The sequence below is a fragment of the Rhea americana genome, unplaced genomic scaffold (assembly GCF_003343005.1).
Source record: "Rhea americana isolate MKP2758 unplaced genomic scaffold, rheAme1 scaffold_2, whole genome shotgun sequence".
In the NCBI taxonomy this organism is placed as follows: Eukaryota; Metazoa; Chordata; class Aves; order Rheiformes; family Rheidae; genus Rhea; species Rhea americana.
Genome location: NW_028186149.1, coordinates 8,500,041 through 8,519,729, shown reverse-complemented (window position 1 = coordinate 8,519,729; position 19,689 = coordinate 8,500,041). Strand labels below are relative to the sequence as shown.

At 38.3% G+C, this 19,689-nt stretch overlaps 1 protein-coding gene across 1 annotated transcript in view; it reads left to right on the top strand.

The window, feature by feature from the left end:
* Window positions 1–19,689, top strand: part of FBN1 (fibrillin 1) — a 142,150-nt gene that overhangs the window by 7,906 nt on the left and 114,555 nt on the right. The window contains exons 3-4 of the mRNA XM_085303420.1: window positions 623–718; window positions 2,276–2,371. Coding sequence (XP_085159546.1) covers window positions 623–718; window positions 2,276–2,371 — 192 coding nt within the window. The remainder of the gene's footprint in view (window positions 1–622; window positions 719–2,275; window positions 2,372–19,689) is intronic.

Sequence of the window (19,689 nt, the reverse complement as noted above, 5' to 3'; positions counted from 1 at the left end):
TTAACTAGCAGGGGAAGGTCTTTGGCTCTGGGGACTTACTGTCTGGGAGCTCCTCAGCCCCAAGCTGAGCAGCCATGGGCAGCTTTGCCTGCTGATGGAGTGAGCCCGGAGACAGTGGATGGAAAGGAATGGCCCAGCTATGTTTTTTTTTTTTTTTTTTTTTTTTCCACACTGGAAATCCTAGCCAGGCAGATTGTCTTCTGCTTCTGCGTATGTTGGCAGAAGCAGGCCACTTTCTGAAGCTTTGTTGCTCCTATTCCCTTACCTTTAATGCTTCCAGTCCTCATTACCCAGATGATAAGACCCTGGTGGTTTTTAGTGGTATCCACCAGAAGTTTAGTGTTTTCCCTTTGCTTCACTGTTACAAACTAGGAGACAGGTGCTGTAGATATTTGCTTGTATGAAGTGCTATTGACTTCAGCAAATACAGATGGTATCAAATTCTTATCCCATCTTCTGTTTTCTTTACTGGCGTTTTAAATTTCTGTCCTAAAATACGCATCCTCCATTTCTAGTACTGCTTTCTAGTTCACAGAATCAATCCCTAAAAAAGCCCTTAGCAGCTAGTTAATTGTTCTTGACTGATTTGGTTTAGCTGAGCAAAATATTTTTTCCTTTCAAGTACAACACTGTAACATCCGGTGCATGAATGGAGGTAGCTGTAGTGATGACCATTGCCTCTGTCAGAAGGGATATACGGGAACACACTGTGGACAGCGTAAGTACATTTTTATTAATACATATACTGTGAAATGTAAAGTTAAATAATTCTGAGATGTGTGGATTGGACACTCTTTTACACTAAGTTTCAGCTGATGTTTAACTTGTACTTGCTCAGGTACAATGGAATTTTACAGAAAAACACATGACTCCGTAGTATGAGTGCCGAGTGAATTCTTTGTGATCAGGACTATTAAAATAAACATCAAGTGAATTCATAATAATTGGATATAACCTGATCCTGTAGTTCTCACACTACTATAATTCCTATTGACCTCCAGGGCTTTACACTCACTGGAGCARTAGGCCCTAAAATCAGTATTTACATGGGATTCAGTTTTTATCTCATAGGTATTATTAAGCTTTTCAATACAAAACCTTGTTTTAATTTCAGAGTTTTGTTACAAAGTTAGTATACTTGAGGAATTTTGCTCATTTTGATATTGTCTTGTTAGAGTTGATTTCCTCAATCAGTCCAGGATTAATAGCATTCCTGGATCCACTGCTTGAAACTTATCCCAACCCGATTCCAGTTGTCTCTTGCTCTTCTTAGCTAGAGTGCTGTGAAGAAACTCAAATAAGGATGTAGGTACTCCTTTTGAACCAAAGCTGCCCTGTTGCTGTCTAGTGAACTATTGGTCCAATAAAGAAAATGTTTTTAACTTATTTAATGAAAACCTTTTGTGCTCTGTTTAAATCAATGGCACACTTTATATGAACTTTAGTAGGACCAGGAATTTACCTTAATAATTTGGAAGAGGATCATATGGTGAAAAAATTAAGAATTGTATTTCTGCCTTGTCTRTGAAATACCAAATGGATAAAAAAGGATCGGGGAAAACCTCCTTTCTACTGAGGTGAATATGAGACGGAACAAAGAATAACATTATTCAGTGAGCATCAAACTGTACTAAAACATATTTGTTTCATGTCAGTGTTATCTTTTCTGATGATTTTTGAGAGAAGCTCTGCTTCTGGAGTTTCTTATGAGGAAAGTGCGTTCTGTATCTGGTGAGTGTCATACAGAGGCAAAGTATCTTGGATTAATTTAGTGAAATGTAATTAATTACATTAGTTCTGGCTATCCTAGTTGATAACATGAATTAATAATAATCAGCAAAAAGCTTTTTAATACTAGTTTTTCTAGAAGGTAGAGGAGCAAATATGTTTTTAAATTTCCTCCTGAGTAGGGAAAATTTTTGAAGATGTAGAGATTAAATTTTTGTCTATACCTTTTATCTGTAATCTCTACTATTTCACTGTTTTTTCATTGAAAGTTGGAAAGAGTTGTTAGTTTGAAGTCATTGACTTGTCTAGCCATCTCAAAAAGAAGGGGTCTGAGAGGTATAAAAACTGTGATTGTTGGTGTGTTTATATTATATTCCCCTAAAAATTCATTCTCCTTACACCATGAAACCACAAAATAGCACAAGTATATTTGGAAAAATAAAGTATCTTGGCTTCTACCAGTTTACCGGAGGTGGTCAAGTATATATAACTTTGTCTTTCTGGAAGTAACTCAGTGCAGGTTACCTTTGCCTTTTCTCTGATGCAGCTGTCTGTGAAAATGGATGCCTAAATGGAGGGCGATGTGTGGCTCCCAACCGATGTGCTTGCACGTATGGCTTTACTGGACCCCAGTGTGAAAGAGGTATGTGCCCTAAAACTGAAAAAATTGGTATTCCATCTTGCTTAACAGTAACTTGAAAATACCAGTGATATGACACATTTAAATATTAATATTTTATTATGGTCTGTGAATAAGATAAAACAGAATTAAGGTCCTTGTAGAATGCAATGTATAGATTCTTCTTGAAAGCAAAACTTCAGACTGAGGGAACTACAGAGATCTTAGTTATGGAATGCTGCAGATTAAAACTGTAACAGCTTTCCTAGACAGCATTTTTAATGAGAAAGAAAATTTTAGCATTGTTATAGGAAAAATCATTCAATCTTATTTTGTCTTGTGATTTTTATGCATCATAGACATTGACTGATGTGCTTTTAAAGACTAGTTCTTCAGTCCATGGCAGATTTTAGCAAGTGTCATTTTCTTTTCCGGGAGCGAAAATTCCTGTTTAATTGCTAATCATAGGGTTGTTGAGCCTTTACCTACTTTAATCCGTAATTGAATTGACTGGATTTTTTTTGTAAGTTCAAGACTAAAATTAAATATTAAGTAACAGTTTTAGCAATATGTGAGCTTCGGGAGGAGAGAAGCCTGGGTGAAACACACGTGCAACTGATTAAGGCATGTTTTGTACATTGTTGGATTTTGTAACCTTTAAAATAATACATTTTCAATTAATAGAGTTGATTGATTTGTTGATAGATTGATCTGTTGCTTTGGAAATTCATATGTGCTACCCCTACAATAGGCTGTGTTACTTATCTGTGAACCTAGGACAGTATTGATGTTGGTGACCTAGTTCTGGGCTTGCATGTAGAGATGTGCTGAGTGCACGTAGTTTCTGTCAGTGAGTGTGTCGGATGCTCACTGCTGTCAAGACAGAGCCTGGACGAATGAGCGGCTTTTTTTTGTACGGGCAGTGTAGGAGATGATGCAGAAAAACAAATCATGGGGGAGTAAAACTGTCTGTTCTGTGCTAGAGCAGACAGTAGGATGAAGGAGATACTTTCCACACGCTGCGCAGCAGAGAGAATTGCTATGTTGGCACTGTGTGAAGTCTTACCTGTTGTCCGCTGAGATTCTGTACGTAGTTTGAACTGGTGAAATATTTTTGAAGATTGAAAGGTAGCTCTGTTCTGAATGCTGCTTGGGCTYTCACCACCGAAGAGGAGTCTAAGCAATGGAAAAACATTAAATATCTTGGGTTAAAGGTCCTAAGTTTGAAGAGAATAAAAGCTTTTCAGGTAAAGAAAGTACTGCACGGTAAAGGCTTTGAAATTTCTAGCAATGGCTGCTTGTTCTCAATGGGTTTGAGCTTTGAGTCTGCTGAAGTACTGTAATCTGTGAGTTTGGAAGAGGGTTGTTCAGTGCTGCTTTTACGTTGTCTGATCTGGGACCAGTTTAAGTCTACGTAATTAGGACTGGTTTCAAGGCTGAAGCCAGTTAACAGCTTCAGTCCTGTTCCTCAGGGCTCCTGCCTTGCTTCTCTTGCCAGATGGAGTGAGAAGAGGGGAGTGCAAAGCTGTTGGAACCAAGCCATGCCATCAGGGAATCTTAGGCAGGTTACCGAGTACAGCTGAGGTGGAAATCTTTAATCTCTATGCCTTTTCCATAAGCAGTTTTTCTTAGCACACGTTTGATTCTCTAGTTATCTGTAAAAGAGAAAATAGACATGAATGAGCCACAGTATTTCTGGTTGATGCTTGCTTCAGTGTTGAGGCCAAATGACAGTCATATCTCCCCAGAAGACCTCTGAAATTTGGTCTCTTTCACAGAGATTTCCTGCAGCCTCTGTACCTCTCTGAGCTAATGTGTGCCCCTTCTCTAAAAAGGGGGTGGTGTTTCTTTGGTCTCTGAATCACATTATGCCATCAGAAAAAACTTTTTAATTCTAAACTAATGTTGGCCTTAGTTGGAATAGCTTATTGTTCAGCACACGCACCTGTGTGGTCATCAGGCAGCTGTCTGGCTGCGTGTGATTTCGCACAACTGTCAGCAAAGGAAAAGGTCCATATTTTGAATCTAGCTCTGGAATGTTTCGCGGATTGTTGACACWCTCTGGTGAGGTTCTGATGTATATGTGGATGAATGTTACTGAGTAAATAGATTGACAAGATTCATGCCTTGTAGAGTAAAACTATATCTTTATTTAAAAAAATTGAGCATGGTGAGGGAAAAAAAGGAAATTACTCAAGAGAAATAGTCTTTTAAACTATCTCATTTCTAGGAGGAGGAGAGGGAGGTTGTTTTGAAAAACAACATCATTTCTGGATATAAGTGTGATGTGAAAGGGAGTGATACGGTTTTGTGGCATGCGCATTCTCCGTATGTTTGGCCTTGGTTTGACTTCTAGGTTATGCCATGCCACAAGCTAACGGTGATGTAAGTAATTTACTACTGCATATCATGCAGTGCTTTTCTCTACAAATAGTCTACAAAAAGTCACTTAGTGTTTTTGACATTTATGTCTCCCACCAAGGAATATTCCAACTCTCACTGCAAATGTTTTATCTTAGAACAACCTTGAATAGAACAATGTTGAGGCAACCACATTCATAGGGATTATTCTAATAATCTGATATAGAAAACAATGAAGATGATCCAGATTGTTATAGAAAAGTTAGAGCCAGCTTCTTAAGTCCAGATGCATACTATGTGGGTCTGTGTCTGCYGTTCTAAGTAATATTTTTCCATTTATTTAGCCCATATTTGTAGCAAGATTGGTGTTACCTCAGCGAAATACTGACTGTATGATTGTTAGTGAAGATCTACAAGACTTGTATATAGGTCAGTATCTTCAAATACATATAAAATCAAAGTGCTTATCTGGTAAAGGACCTGCTGCTTCCATGTTGCAGCAAGCTCCATCAAAGGCTGTGGCATGAGCTTTTTATTTATTTATTCAGTCATTCTTTCATAGAGTGGCAGCTAGCCTTGGACAGTTAGAGCACACACACTGCTTTTTGTGGGGCTTACTAGAAGTGTTAATGATGATATGAACCACTCCAAATATGATCAAAAGGAATTTTTAGGTTCRTTATTTTCAGTGGAGTTCCTCTGCATGTTCAGGGAATGTGTGCTATGTCGCCAGTGAGATATACTTCATCGAAGCTGGATTGATAACTGTGATATAGTCAAAATAGTCTTACATCTAAATCATTAACTCCTAAGCTGTTGTGTATGATCTTTGGCATCTTTCCAGGACAGGGAAAGCCTCCTGGCACTCTGATAAGTATATGCAGGTGTATCGTAAATACAACAGACCTGATATTTCTTTGGGATAATGTTCATCAAAAAGGTGAACTGGACATAAGCGAAACAGCAAAAGTGTAGTGGAACTGGAAAGGCTTCCTACAGCAATTTAAGACAGATTTAAAATATACTGTCCAGAATGGAAAATATTTTATGGATTCTTGCTCCGTTAAAAATATTTGTGCTTCTAGGATTCATTCGGAAAGGTGCTGAGTTCTCTGGCCTGATCCAGTCGTGGGTTTTGACATGCATTTATCTTCAAACTTGAGATGTTAGTATACTTAGAACTAAGCAAATGGTTAAGAGCCTTGCTGGAACTTGGCCCAGGCTTTCGGAGTTTAATACTGAGAAGTGCACTGAGCTTTAAGCATATTGTTTAGTCATATTAGTATTGTGAAAAGAAATCACAAATAATGGAATATTAAAATGCAGACAAAACGAAATTTCCTCTACTAGTTAAGAACTGTGTGCTATTTCTACACCACTYAACTTTTACTACTAAAGTTAGTAATATAAGTTGCTCATAATACAACATGTAAGTTCCTTGTAGAGCTGCTGAAGAGATTCAGAGCAGGGGCTTAGCTTAGGTTCCCCTGAGGACAATTCAGAACATCAACAGCTCTTTTTATTGTCTGTATAAAAAGCCTGGGGGATCTGACTAGCGATGTTAGATGCCCACATTGGCTCATGTGAAAACATCCCTGTGTCATTTGCTTTATGAAAGTCCAGAGGAAGAAGCAACATGTAACAAACTTGGGGAGATCAGACATCGCTATTAAATCTCATAGAACCATCTCTTCCAAAATAGTGCATAAAAGCCGTCTTGATTCTTTGAGTCTGTTTTGCTTTGGACTTCGGATGATTATATTTTAATAAGGTGACTTCTATAAAATACAAAGTTGTACGTTGTTATTATCCTTGTATTCCAAAAATGCAGTGAAGAGCTTTACTTTTTCCTGTCTGGATCCATTTAGAGGAACACAGTGGAAGCTTAGAATGTGTTACAGCCCTGTTTGTTTATTTGAATGCTTGTGACAACATCAGGGGCTCAATCCTGCTGCATTTTGGAATTTTGCCATTGGCTTTACAGAGGAGGAGTATTAGGCCTGATATACTTCAAATATTAAAAATATACTGGGGAGGGTTCTTTTTTTTTCTGGACTCAGATTATGAGCAAATGAATGCTTTTTCTTCGAACAGAGTCATTTCTGTACTACTCTCTTCATGGCAGGAATTTTTGCATAATTTTTAATTATATTTGGCCATTATTAAAAGTTCCCAGAATTAATGCCATATGTAAAAATATCTTTCGCAGAGCCTCTCTGTGAGAGTGCAACCGCTGAAAGTGGTCGAGAGTGGTGTAGTACTATGTATATTTTTTTCTTTCTAAATATTACAACGGGTGGAATGTTTTCACCAAGAAGACACTGCACCCCTTAGTGTGCCCCGTCTCTGGTATTTAGTCTAAATGGAAAGTAAATAACAAAGTGTAGATAGCAGTGAAAGTATGTTCCCAAAGCCTTATGTTGCATTTAAAGTAGTATTGCAGCATATGGTAGCTGGCAAACATTTGAATAAACTTGATTTTTGTAGCTGTCTTCCAAGAAACACATCTGTTGACATAGACATGTAGTTTCTGCAGCCCTGTAACATGAATGCATGTACAGTGTTACAGCAGCACACTATCGGATGGCCAGGCTTGAAGGCCTGGAATGAGTATTCTTGCACACCATTTTTTCCCCTGAATATTTAACTTAATTATAAAAGATTGCTTCAGGCTGACATTTAACATATTCAGTCACAGAGAGACTTTTTACTTTCCTTAAAGTAATTGGAATAGATACATGTTTTCACTCCAATGTCTTTCAGTTTTAAAACAAAATTCAGTATCAGTGCCTTGGAGTATTTCTTTTCTGTGAGAGAGGCTGAGCTGAATGGATGAGAAGTTTTTTTATTTTTAAAAATAAAGCTACAGGGGCAGTTGGACTATACAGAATTACTACGTGTGATTTAAGATGGGTTATAATACTTTGCAATATAATCAATAGATCTCTGGATCTGAACTCAGTACTAAACTCAGTCTGTTATTTAATGCCAAAAAACATTTTAAGGTCTTGTGTATGTGAAGGTTTTATCCGTTGTTCTGTTCCTTGCAAATGCACAGCTATCTAACCAGTCATATATCTCTTTTCCTATGCTTTGTGCATCTCAGCATATCATATAGCATGTTTTAAAATGTTTCTTCAGATACATGCTTGAAGCTTAATCAAGATCCATAAATGATTCAGTACATATGGGCTTAGGTCTCTTGTGAGATGTGAGGACTCCAACTTTGTAGATGAAGCTGAACATTTACATTATCTTCTAAATTGAGTTTTGATTTCAGTCAGATCCAAAGTTTTCATTCAATTATTTGGCAGCCCCTTCAGTATTTCTGTTCCTTCTTGATTGGCTGCTTAGGCACGGTCCTTTAGATGTGCACAAGGTATTGGACTTCTTGTTTTGTTTTGATTTGATTTTAGCTGTAGCAGGTAGAGATCCATACAAATTTGAACACAAATTGAGGAGCTCATTTTTGATTGAGGTAGAAGTAATAAGGTTTTTAACTAGCAATTGCATAAGTTAATGCAGGCAGATTTATAAATCATAATACAAGAATTTGGCTGAAAAAACTGCACTGTTCTCATTTTTAAATCTGATTCTTGTGTGTAGGACTTGAAGGGACTCGCATGAAAATCACTGCATTTGTTTTCCTGTAAAGAGGTGTACTGCAGAGCCCGCTGCGGTGCCGGCAGAGCACGCTGGCAGCCCACAAGCACCCGTGTCGCAGCACAGCAGCTCGCTTCTGCTTTCCCTGCAGGCAGGGGCCAAACTCAGGTCGGCTCTGCTTGTGCGGGATCCGGCTTGTGGTACCTGCGAAACAAGGAGTGAAGGCCTGCCCTTGTGTCGGAAGGTTTTGTTGAAATTATATAAGCAACGAGATGTCTGTGGTGGTTTGGTTACGGGAGGTTACATCAATACATACATGATTTTTACGTACGCAGTGCAGGCAGTTGGACGGCTCATGCTGCCAGGTCTGTGCTCTGGGGAGAATGGGGAAGAATCTGTCTGATGTCTTGTACCACGAAAATCGAATTTTTTCATGTGCTGAAAGCCCCAGTGACCGTGTACTGATTTTAGCTGTCACTGCAGCGCTGCATCGAGACCTTCAGAACGAGTGGCTTTAAGCAATTCTGTCTTGTTACCACTGCAGACATCCCATTTACCCAATCTCAGCTATCTCCCAGTTCGTGGGTCGCAGCTTAACTTCTAGAACATAAAATCAATTAACATAACTAATTTCTCACATGGAGCTTTCCATGGGAAAGGTRCTTTTTTAAATGGAGAAGAGTATGAGTATGGAGTCATACTCCTGGAGTTGAGTATGATCAGAGAATGAGTAACTGAAGCTGAGAACTTATCTAACAGTGCCCACTTAGCCATTTATGGAGAAAAATGTTCCTTCTTCTCTGGCCCACTATGTGCTTTGATATAAGAAAGCACAGCTACCTAAAATCCTTTGATTTGTTGCAGTGAAAATAAATGTTTTCTTTGTGAATCACCCTGAAATTTTATATGAATATTTTCCATTTAAGCCTTTTTTTTTCTTATTGAGCTAGTAAGCTGAAATTTTTTTTACAGTTGCAACAGAAAAATGAAATACCAATATATATGATCACCGAATAGTCAAATTTGAGAGTTATGGAGTCTTTTTTTTAAGTTCTAGTAAATATCTTAAAACTTTCATGATGGTCAGTTCTAACAAAGAAAAGAGAACCTCTTTTGAAACATCGTAGATCATACCTAATGCAAGGCTAAACTGACAAGAGCATTTCCAAGTAAAACAATTCTTTTATGTAGGTCAACTGCAAAATGCTTAACGCTAATGAAAATATATTTTAAGCAGAAGTGGTCAAATTGGTCAGTATAACTGTTTTGTTACATGTAAATTCCTGTGCAACTTAAAACAGATTGATGGTAAAATCTTCTGTATAAAAGTTATTACAGTTTTCTGTAGTGATCTGCTGTATTTAGAAAGATAACTCATATGCTATCTCAGCATAAAAGTTGCAAAAATTTGTAGGAAGTAACTATCGAAGAACAACCGTAGCAACGGTCACATTCACACTTCCAATTGGCCTTAGGAGGTTCCAGAATAACGATTGGGTGGTTTTATATATTTTTTCGGTGACAGCTTGTACGATTTGGCACTCCAGTGAAATGCTGTAGGAAAAGAAAAGAGGCCTAAATAAGGTCTGAAAAGAAAGAAGCCCTAAGAGAAGGATCACTCTCCAAACTCTGCTCTGCTGTAAAACAGAATTTAGCTTTGCATTTCTTATCCAGAAAAAGCTCCTTAGAGGAAAAAAAAAAAAGAATTTTCTTAAGCAAAGAAACCAAAATTAAGTAATTAAAAAGGTACTTATTAAAAAGCTAAATAAAAGCCAAGCTTTTTAATAAGTAAAAATACTCATTAAGAAAATGATGTGAAAGTTTTTAAAAATGTGTGTATATGTGTGTGTGTGTGTGTGTGTGTGTGTGTGTGTGTGTGTGTATTAAGAACAGAAATATGTAACTTGTAAACAGTTGATTTTTGGTTGCAATCCTGCCATTTAACCTATGTCTGTTGTTAGCATTACCCAGGCTAAATTAGCGTAAGTATGTTAATTTAACTGCAGCTACATCTTCAGTCTGCTGTGCAGACATACGCCGTTAATCCTGATTTCTTTTCAAAGTAGTGTAATTCAGGTTGCAGCTCCCTTCTGAAGGGGTGGCTGTGCGCTGTCTTCCTTGACCCCGAGTGTTTAACTTGAGTAAGTCTGGTTTACCAAATGGTCCTGGTCATGTTTTATAATTGGCCTATGTTCCTCGTTTCTGTTTTCTGTGAAGTTTACCACCCCGTAATCGTCAAAAATTTCAGTGGCATTCCTGTTTCCTCCTTACTCCTTGGGATGAATAGTCTGCTACGACCCTCTAATACTTCTTGTTTCAACTTGGTGGTACTGACTGCAGCAGAGGAGAAGGGAGCGAGGTCGAAACCTGCCTGCCCGTGGCTCTCCCCCCCTGCCAGCGGAGAGGCCATGCGGTGGTCTGGCACGGAGGCTTCTGGGCAGGGGAAGGGCCCCTTGCTGGCGTCGCAGCACTGAGGATGAATTCAGTGGGATTTTATTGTGCTTCTTGACTTTTGATTTCTCCTGTTCTTGTGTGCGCAGCAGTCCCTTAGTGCTGACTGGCCTCAAGGTCATGCCATCAGTTGTGCTGTAGGTCCTTTCACGTGGGTCCCATTGCTTTCGATCTCTCCACTGAATCTACTGACAGATGAGTTTCCAGCAAGGCTGGGGGAAGCAGTGCATCTCCAGCAAAAACAGCACAATAAAATTCACAGCTACTACGTAATGGGGTGACTTCTACATATCAAAGAATGTGCTTAATTGAAAAATAATAATTACAGGGGAGAGAAGACAATTTCTAACTATATTTCAGCTTCTGCAAAGTGTGTTAAAATTCATGTTTGTCTGTGATTTGTAACACCTTCAACTGTGTCATTCAAACCATTTAGCCATTTAAGRAAGGTCCAGTGCTGACATTATCACATCATTCATAATTGTGGATGTTCTGCATTTCTTCTTATTTGTGAGTTATACTATGCAGAGGGTGTTTTTCCTGTGGCAACTGTTAATGGGGAGCCAGGCAATGAAAGCACATTTTTCACTGATAATTCCTAGTGAACTTGCCTAATAAAATTTTAAAAAGAACTGCCAGTTAAATATATATATAATATAAGCTGACAAAATTACAGTGGTTCATGGAATGGTGGAGTAGAGAATGCTCTTAACTATTATTAACACTAGCAAGATGTACATTTGTAAACCTCTCTTTTATGAATGTGAGAATGAACTTCAAAAAAATTTTTTTTTTACTTACATATTAGATATGCATATTAGATATGCATATAGAGTTGCATATTAGATATGCATAAGTGTTGTTTATGCACAAATAAATAAATGTATGTGTGTATACACACTGCAAACACACCTACGCACAAAGCTGTGCACAGGTAGGAGCATATTCACATGCAGGGTGCTGGCATCTTCAGCAGCTTGCTTTCACTTCCAGATGGTTGAAGGATGGAGGTAGGTAAGAGCTGTGGCAGGGCAGGTGGTAGTGCTGTGGCATTCAGCTGAGCTTCTGTATCAACCCATAAGGTGTATCTTAACTATCGAGGCAGCTGAATCTCTACAAGCTACAAAAACTGCCTATGTGCGTTGCCAGCAATAGGTGTTAGTATCTGGGATAGAAATGCAAAGACCAGCTTTCAACATCATTACATCACACAACAGTCTTCTGAATTCTATTCCAAGCCTAATAGAAGGAGATTTGGTCCAAAACTGAAGGAAGCCTTTAGGTCTTAACTGGAAATGCTCCCCTTAGATACTACACATAAAAAAAACCTTCTTTCAATTGTCTAGTTAATGTTCCCTGTGGCATCACCTGTATAATAAGAGAACGACATGACTGACTGATGCTATCTGTGAAAACAGAATCCAGGAATTGTTTGAAGAAAGCAATCTCTGTGAAATAATGTTGCCAATGATAAAATGTTTTCTGAAAATATTGGTCATACTCTTTGTTATTCATACTCAAAGCTTTTGAGGATTATAGTGGAAACTAAGCTTCATTCTTATTTTTCTTTCTCTGTATCTTTAATTATAAGAAAGAGCAACTAGTATGTCTGAAATAGAGACAAAGCAGTTCCTACATGGGAAGTTAAGGGTTAGTTAAATGTTGAAACTGAAAATGTGTGTTGCCTGACAGTATGTTACATGTTTCCACGTAACAGCCTGGTTTTAGCATGTGAGGGAAGATTGCTATGAACTTCTTCTATCACCGTGCTCTTTGTCACTGCTGAGCAGGGAGGCTCCATCTGTTGAGCTATGTGCAAATGGAGCTGTGTTGCAGCCCACTAAATAAAATAATTCTTCTTGGAGGCTTTTTACCTGGAAGGAGTGGGTGTTTTCTTACTATGATCCTTGCATGTTGTGGCTGATTTCTGTCATGCAATCAGCGTAACACTAGTGAGAAAGAAACTAACCTGTCATTTTCAAATGATAGTCAGTGATGTGCGAGAAACTACATACTAGAGATGCAGGCATCCCAGGAAGGACTCGCTTTGTTCTTTCTTGGTGCTTACATTGGTTCTGGAAACCGTATTTGTTCTCCTCCCTGCGTTTGCTGGAATTATTTGAGATCTGGCTTCCTACTGTATCACAGTGATGTGTTTGAGACTTTCCCATCTTTGCCAGGTGATCCATTTGTGCAGTCTCTGGCATCCCCTTAGTAACTGCAGGTGCATTGTCAGGGGAACTTTCCTACTTGCACTTGACACTGGCTATACTTGCCTACTTGTCACATGTAACAAAAAGAAGGAAAAGATCTATTTTCTAGAGGCCATTCCAGAGTCCACCCTGTAAATGGCTTCACAGTGAGGCAGCTGATGCACACTGTTTGTGTGTGGATATGTACTTGCTAACTCAATTTTTGGGGAAAAGGAGGACGWATACAGAATAGAATTCATATTACCTAGCTGCTCGGTGTTATCTAACTTATGGCTCTGTTCTTCCACTGAATTTGAACAGAGGCTGCAATCTAGACAGAAATTACAGACAGACTTAAAAAAATATTTTCTTTTGCTCTGAAGGCAATTGCTATAGCTTTGCTGCTGTCTTTCTTCTTCAAAAGTGAAAGGTAGGAAAAGAAGAGACATCTTTCTGTTAAGGATACTAACTCAGKGGTAGCTTTTTAGAGCTTTTATGCCACATCAGCTCTTAGCCCTAAGAATAAGGAAGYCAAAACTYGTTCAAAAAATCTTTAGTACTGCACTGAGCTTTACTTATTGCACAAGAGAATCTATCCCAAATCAGAAAAGATGAGATCTTACGCAGAGTAAGAAAACTGTTTACTTTCTTTTGCTTTTCTCGTGTTCTGTAGAAATTAAAATTAGAAGCCAACATGAAACTGAGGAATGCATTTTTTGTTCTTGCTTAGTGATTGACTTCAGTTACTTCAAATACATAGTGGTAATCTACAGATTCATAATTCTTCTAATGCTCTCGGTGTTGCACGTGTTTTGCTTGTATCACGTGGTTCTTAACAGTGCTGCAAAAAAGGCTTCACCATCCCACTTCACTATGAGATTATAATCTGAAAACACTAGTACCTTGTAATCGATACAGCTGAATAATGCACAAGCTTTGAGGCTTCTTCCACATTTTGACTGATAATTTCATCTGATTTAGGAGGGAACTGGGTCTCTTAGTGAGGGAAGATTTTTAGGATCTAAAAAGCTCTTAAGTCTACTTAAGTTTCTGAGAACTAGGGCAAGAAATGAGCAGACATATAGTGGAAAGAGTATGCAGTGCACTATCTTTAAAGTACAGTTAAGATGGATGTTAGTGAGACCTGTTGAACTGTTTATTCAAAGGCCCTCTGTGCAGGAATGTTATGGCCAGACATCTTGGTTCAGCTGAGCAGTACAGTGACAGAATACTACTTGAGCTTGAAATGTTTATAGGAGGTAATAGTAAAACCAGCGAGCAATGAATTATAATTGTCCTGCTGGGATATGATGAAAGCCTTTATGCGAATCTCCATGTCCCGATGGGACAGTATGGGTGGTAACTTGGAGAGGTTCGTAAAATGGTAGTATGACAGCTTTACAGTCGGATTAATATGGTCTTCAAAAGAAACCGCAAGGTCAAAAATGACTTCCAGACTGCAGGCTTAAAAAGCAAAAAGATCTACCAACGAAATGTGCAGTTAAAAAAAAAAGTGATACACAGCTGAGAAAGGAGAGTCAGTGTTAGATCAGTGTGGCATCAATGAACTCTTAAGATACAATTTAATGAAGCAGATACTCTGGGTTGAATTGCACCAATAGCGGTGAATTATCACCATTACTTGATTCTTGAATTGAAGAGGCAAAAAGAATAATAAGATGACAAGTTCTGAGCTTTTTGAGGGATTGAAATAAGGAGTGGGTAATGTTTTAATGCACTGGGGCAATATAGAAATGGAGGGTCATAAAGGAAAAGCAAGCAAGTGAGGGAAAAGAATGGAGGGGTAAGAGGGGATGTAGTCAAATATTTTTCTCTTCCTCTGAAGAAAAGAGCTGTAGAGAGCACTGAAGACAGGCTGAGAAGTTTAGATTGCTTATTAGACAGGGGAAACCCAGTGGAGATGTGCATTCCATTCATCTGAATGACTATTCTAGTAAAAACATTAGTGAGACATAAGCACAGTCCAGGAATGGTAAATGATGAATGACTTAGCAAGCCACCTTGCTGGGTATTTAATCTATGTGGTTATCCAAATAATTGGAAATGCTTCTCTTGGCCTGAGCCAGACTGGGCAAAATGAAGTACCATGCATTAAACCTTGTGATTTTTCAGCTCTCAGGTCCCAGCAGGAACCCAACAAGATACGGCTCCGTGAAAGGTGATACTATATTAAACTAACAGTACAAGTTGTATCAAACTCGGTTCCAAATTCAATACAAAAAGTCATGTTTTTAGAAGGCATTTTAAATATCGCACTAGCACTTCAGTTACTTGCTGATGTCCGTATATATATATAAAAAAAAAAAGCTTTCTACAGCTGCTAACTGCAAGGAAGATGAGAGGTCAAATTGGGTTAGTGGAAATGAAAGACGTGCAGTGGAAGAAGTATTGGTATCAGAATGTTTACAGAATTTGTCATTAAATAACTGAAGTGTTTTAATTGAAGGGCCAATTTAAAGCACTCTTTAAAAGTTTTTTACTGTTTATGTGAAATTGATTTTTTTTTTTATTAAAGTGTACAAGGAAGTACTAATTTATTCCCCTCTGGAAAAAAAAAGTAAAGATGATGGCAACTCAGTTTCAGTCTCCTATTGTGCAAGCCTCCTTGAGCAAGGGCCGGAGCCACCAAAGTGTATTAGAATAATTCTGCTATTCTTACTACAGTTGATTACAGTGCTCTGTTATAAAGGGTGGAGACACTTGGTTGTTCTCCAAAGAAAGTGAGTAATAATTGACCTAATGTACAGAGCACATGAATAACATATTCTTTTGGTTAAAAAAAAAATTTATGTTTTACAGGGTGTGCTAGAGTTCACATCCCTTTTTCACATCTTCCAAAAGATTTTAAAATACTCAGCTGCTCTATTAAATTTCTAATTCAACAAATACTCAAATACAAAGTATGCATTAGATAAAGCTCTTGAGTTGAATCCAAACATTGAAAAATCTTTTAATCTGCCTTGAAAACAGCTGTTTAGATTTTTGAAAAGAAATAACAACTTCCTTCAGCCTATGTTGCTGATGTGTGCTTCAATCTCAAGCTGAGGAATTCCTCTTTGTTACTCTGATGTGAAGTCTTGATGCTGTTGCAATGATTCTACTATCCTCAAAACATACCAGGAGTGGTGTCCTGGCCATGTTGAAATCAGTGGCAACACTTCCTCTGAGTTCAGTGTGATGGAGTACAGGATTTCACCTTTAATTGGCTCAGAAGATTGGAGAAGATTGGTGGTTTGGGGATCTGCAGTGCATAGCTATAGGAACCGTCACTGAAATCTCCCACTAGTGCTAACATTGCCACTGTTCTTCGTTTTTGTCTGCTGGAGGAATTCTTGTTTTGAGAATTCTATTTTTTAATGTCTGAAATCATTTAAATTTAAATATCATATATATATCAGGTGTTTTCTATACATATGTAACTTTTATTCCTTGTTCATAAATACTTGGGTAATCTTAGAAAATGTTATGTAGTGACTGCATTAAATGGCACAAATGAAATTTCYAGGCAACTGCCCATTGCATCCAAAGAAATACCAGAAGAGTTCAAGATGGTTAACATTATTACAATGAACATCAAAGGCAGTAATGATTTGCCACTTACTGTAAACTATTGCCAAAACCCCATAGGCAATGGCTTATGTTTATTCTACAACTCTTCATTTTGCTATGTCCAGAGGGTAGATTATACATGCATTTCACAAAAACAAAAACAACAAAAAAAGCATATTGGTTGTATATTCAAACATATGGGCACTATTTTAAACTCAGATGTAGAAGTCTTATATTGTTCAGGGAAATGAAGCCTGGATGAAATGTCTCTGTAACTCTGGAAGTGATCCAAAACCTACTGAAGTCAAAGGAAGGGACGCCCAAAGACTTGGGTGGGCTTTGAATCAGGCCTTGTAGTTGAAGCAGTCAGATTTTGTCAGCCAGGTTTCAAGGAGGTGTGTGAAGCTGTTGAGAAAGCAATTAGTTTTGTGCTGTGGTTCCTACATGTTACTATCCATCAGTAATTTTGAATAAAAGTAAAAAGTACTCAAAGGCATAAGCCACAAGTGTGAACATGCGTAAGCAAAGAGGAGTTCATTACCTGTAGCTACAGGTTATGGAAAATACCGTTATTTGGAACTGTATTCRTTTAACAGCAATTTTGGATTTCAAGATGATGAGTGAGATCTATTGTAATAGACTAAAAAGCAAACTAAATAGGTACAATTGCTTTAAGCTTTATAGTGTAGTCTGCTTTTCCTTTTTCACTTATGTGCTACATGCACAATCTTTCATGTGATACTCCCATGATTTCTGAAGTGTTTGCTGGTGTTAACATACACACTGGATAGTGTGTGAAGTTTGTGTATAGCACGTGTCCTCCAGCGGCTGCTGATGAAAYGTAGGTAGCTCACTGAAATCTGAAGGAGAGCTTCATGTTCATTTTAGTGGGGTTTAGGCTCGGCCCAGATTTGAGCATATTTGGAAGAGTCGTGGGCTTTCCTTTCTCCCCTGAGATTACATCAGGTGTTTTTGGTGGTCGGTATTGTGCCCAGTTCGCAGCTGCATGGTACTGATGTGGAGGCATCCTGTGCGCATGGGGCCCCCCGACATCAGCGACCCTCTGCCCCTCGTTTGGAGCAGGATGGGATCCCAGGCAGGCTGGCGGCGCCCACGGGAGAGCCTGACGCGCGTGGGAGAAGTGAGCAAGGTCACTTCTGTGAGCGGGGCTTTTAATCAGCTGTTTAAAAGATGCTGATCCAATTTCAAGTTCCTAATGCTGCTGGGGGAGCTGGGCGGGGGGGAGGATCAGCACACTTGCCAGGCAAGAGTTCCAGTCCAGTGGTTATCTCATTTCAAACATATGGGCTAAATTACATTATCTTTATAATTTAGACTTATGGTATATTCAGACACTAATAAAAGGTTCGTGTATAAGGGCAGCTTAACCATGTTAAGCTTATTTTATTTTACAAGACTAAATTATTTGATGCTTTAAAAACATTTTTCTATTTTGACTTGTAATTTATTTATCAGAAGTGTGGTATGAAACCTGAGGCTTAATTATTAAAATAGATGTTCGGGTACTTTCCTGACAGGAATTATGTGGATAAAATACATTATTTCTGGAAACAATCTTACTTTTGGATATAGTGCAAAATACTGCYGATAATCAGGGGGAAGTTTTCTCTTCCAGTGAAGTGTCTTAAATTATGAGCTTTCTACTGTTTTATGGGAATTTTTTTAAAGCCACCTGAAAGTTTTCCCACAGCGCTGGTTTAGAAGCAGCTGAAACTTTAGATACCGCTCAGAATAGTCTGTCGTTCCATTAGTGTTGCTGTGAGTCGTGCACGTGTGTATCTGTGACCACCTAGATTCCTAAATGTACCCGTTCTATTAAAAATTAAAAGAAAATATTTCCTATATTTTAAACTACAAGTTTAAATTGGCACTGTAATTGCTAAACCCTGCAGTTTAGACAGATGCCAGAGCTCCCACAGAGGAACTTTAAACTATATTATGCTGTACTCTATATGCTCACCCTTCTTAACTCTTTGCTGTTATCCAGCAGCAGAGCAGAGCCCCATCCCACTGCCCTTCCTCAGCCTCCCGTTATCAGTTAGGGGAACCCTTAGGTGCTGTCGATCTAGTCTCTAAATCCCAAACAGAAATTGCCTTTTAATATCTAAGGTATCCTCTGTCTCAGCTCTGAATCTTTTTTGGCTTGAGGGGGTTAAGGGTGTTGAACTGGACTGCCAGGTTCCTAACTACTTACTACTAGCAGTTTAATTCAAAGCCCAGTGAAGTTAGAAGAAAAAAGATACTCAAGGATTTCAGTGGTGTGGATTAGGTCCTATATCCAGAAAGGTAAGGTAAGCAATGAGACATTACTCACATACAGATTACCTCATTTCCGTTCCTTTTCTGTTCCGTTCCTGCAGAATCCYGATTTCTTCATAAGAACATCATTTACCTCTGTATGTGCTTTGCACGGTGCTGAATTACAGCAGGGAGACTTGCTGGGTAGATAAAAGTGAACAGGATATACTTAGCAGTCTGATATCTGGAAATAGAACTCTTTCTTTGAAATAATTTGTATCACTAACTACTCGTTTATTTTCTTTTTGTTTTGAAAGATGGTTTTTAAATCATTTTTGTCATAGTTTATTCTGCTCAGTTACTCCATTTTTCTTGCAGTGTTAAAATTATCTTGTAAGACAGCACAAGAATTTACAATCCAWTAGAAAGCTACAATTTTAATTTCTCTTTCTTCAGTGTTCTCCATTCTTTTTCTTTATGATGGATAGATAAGACCTATCTAATTTAATAGATAAGCAGTATGTTATCAGTGCAGCTGGATTAGGCCACTCTTCATGTGGTTTGTAATCCCTTTTTAACTGATACCACCATTTATCACTGGCCTTGTATTTGTTTTTCTTAATTTAAGACCATGACACTGAACTATGCGAATAATACCAGGGTAAATAATTTGTACCGTATCAGCCTGAAAATATCAAGCCAGAAAAAGAATGTGGAAATCAGCTCTACAGGTGGGGAAAAAAAAAACTTTGGGGAAACAAGAGGTTAATAGCTGTGATGTATGTAGTCATCACTTACTCATATGTGGTCATATGTGCTAGCTAGTACATAGTATTTCAGAGCGCATAGCCAGATGGGATGTTCTAGTCTACCGTATCAGTGATACACTCCTCGCATTGCCATGAA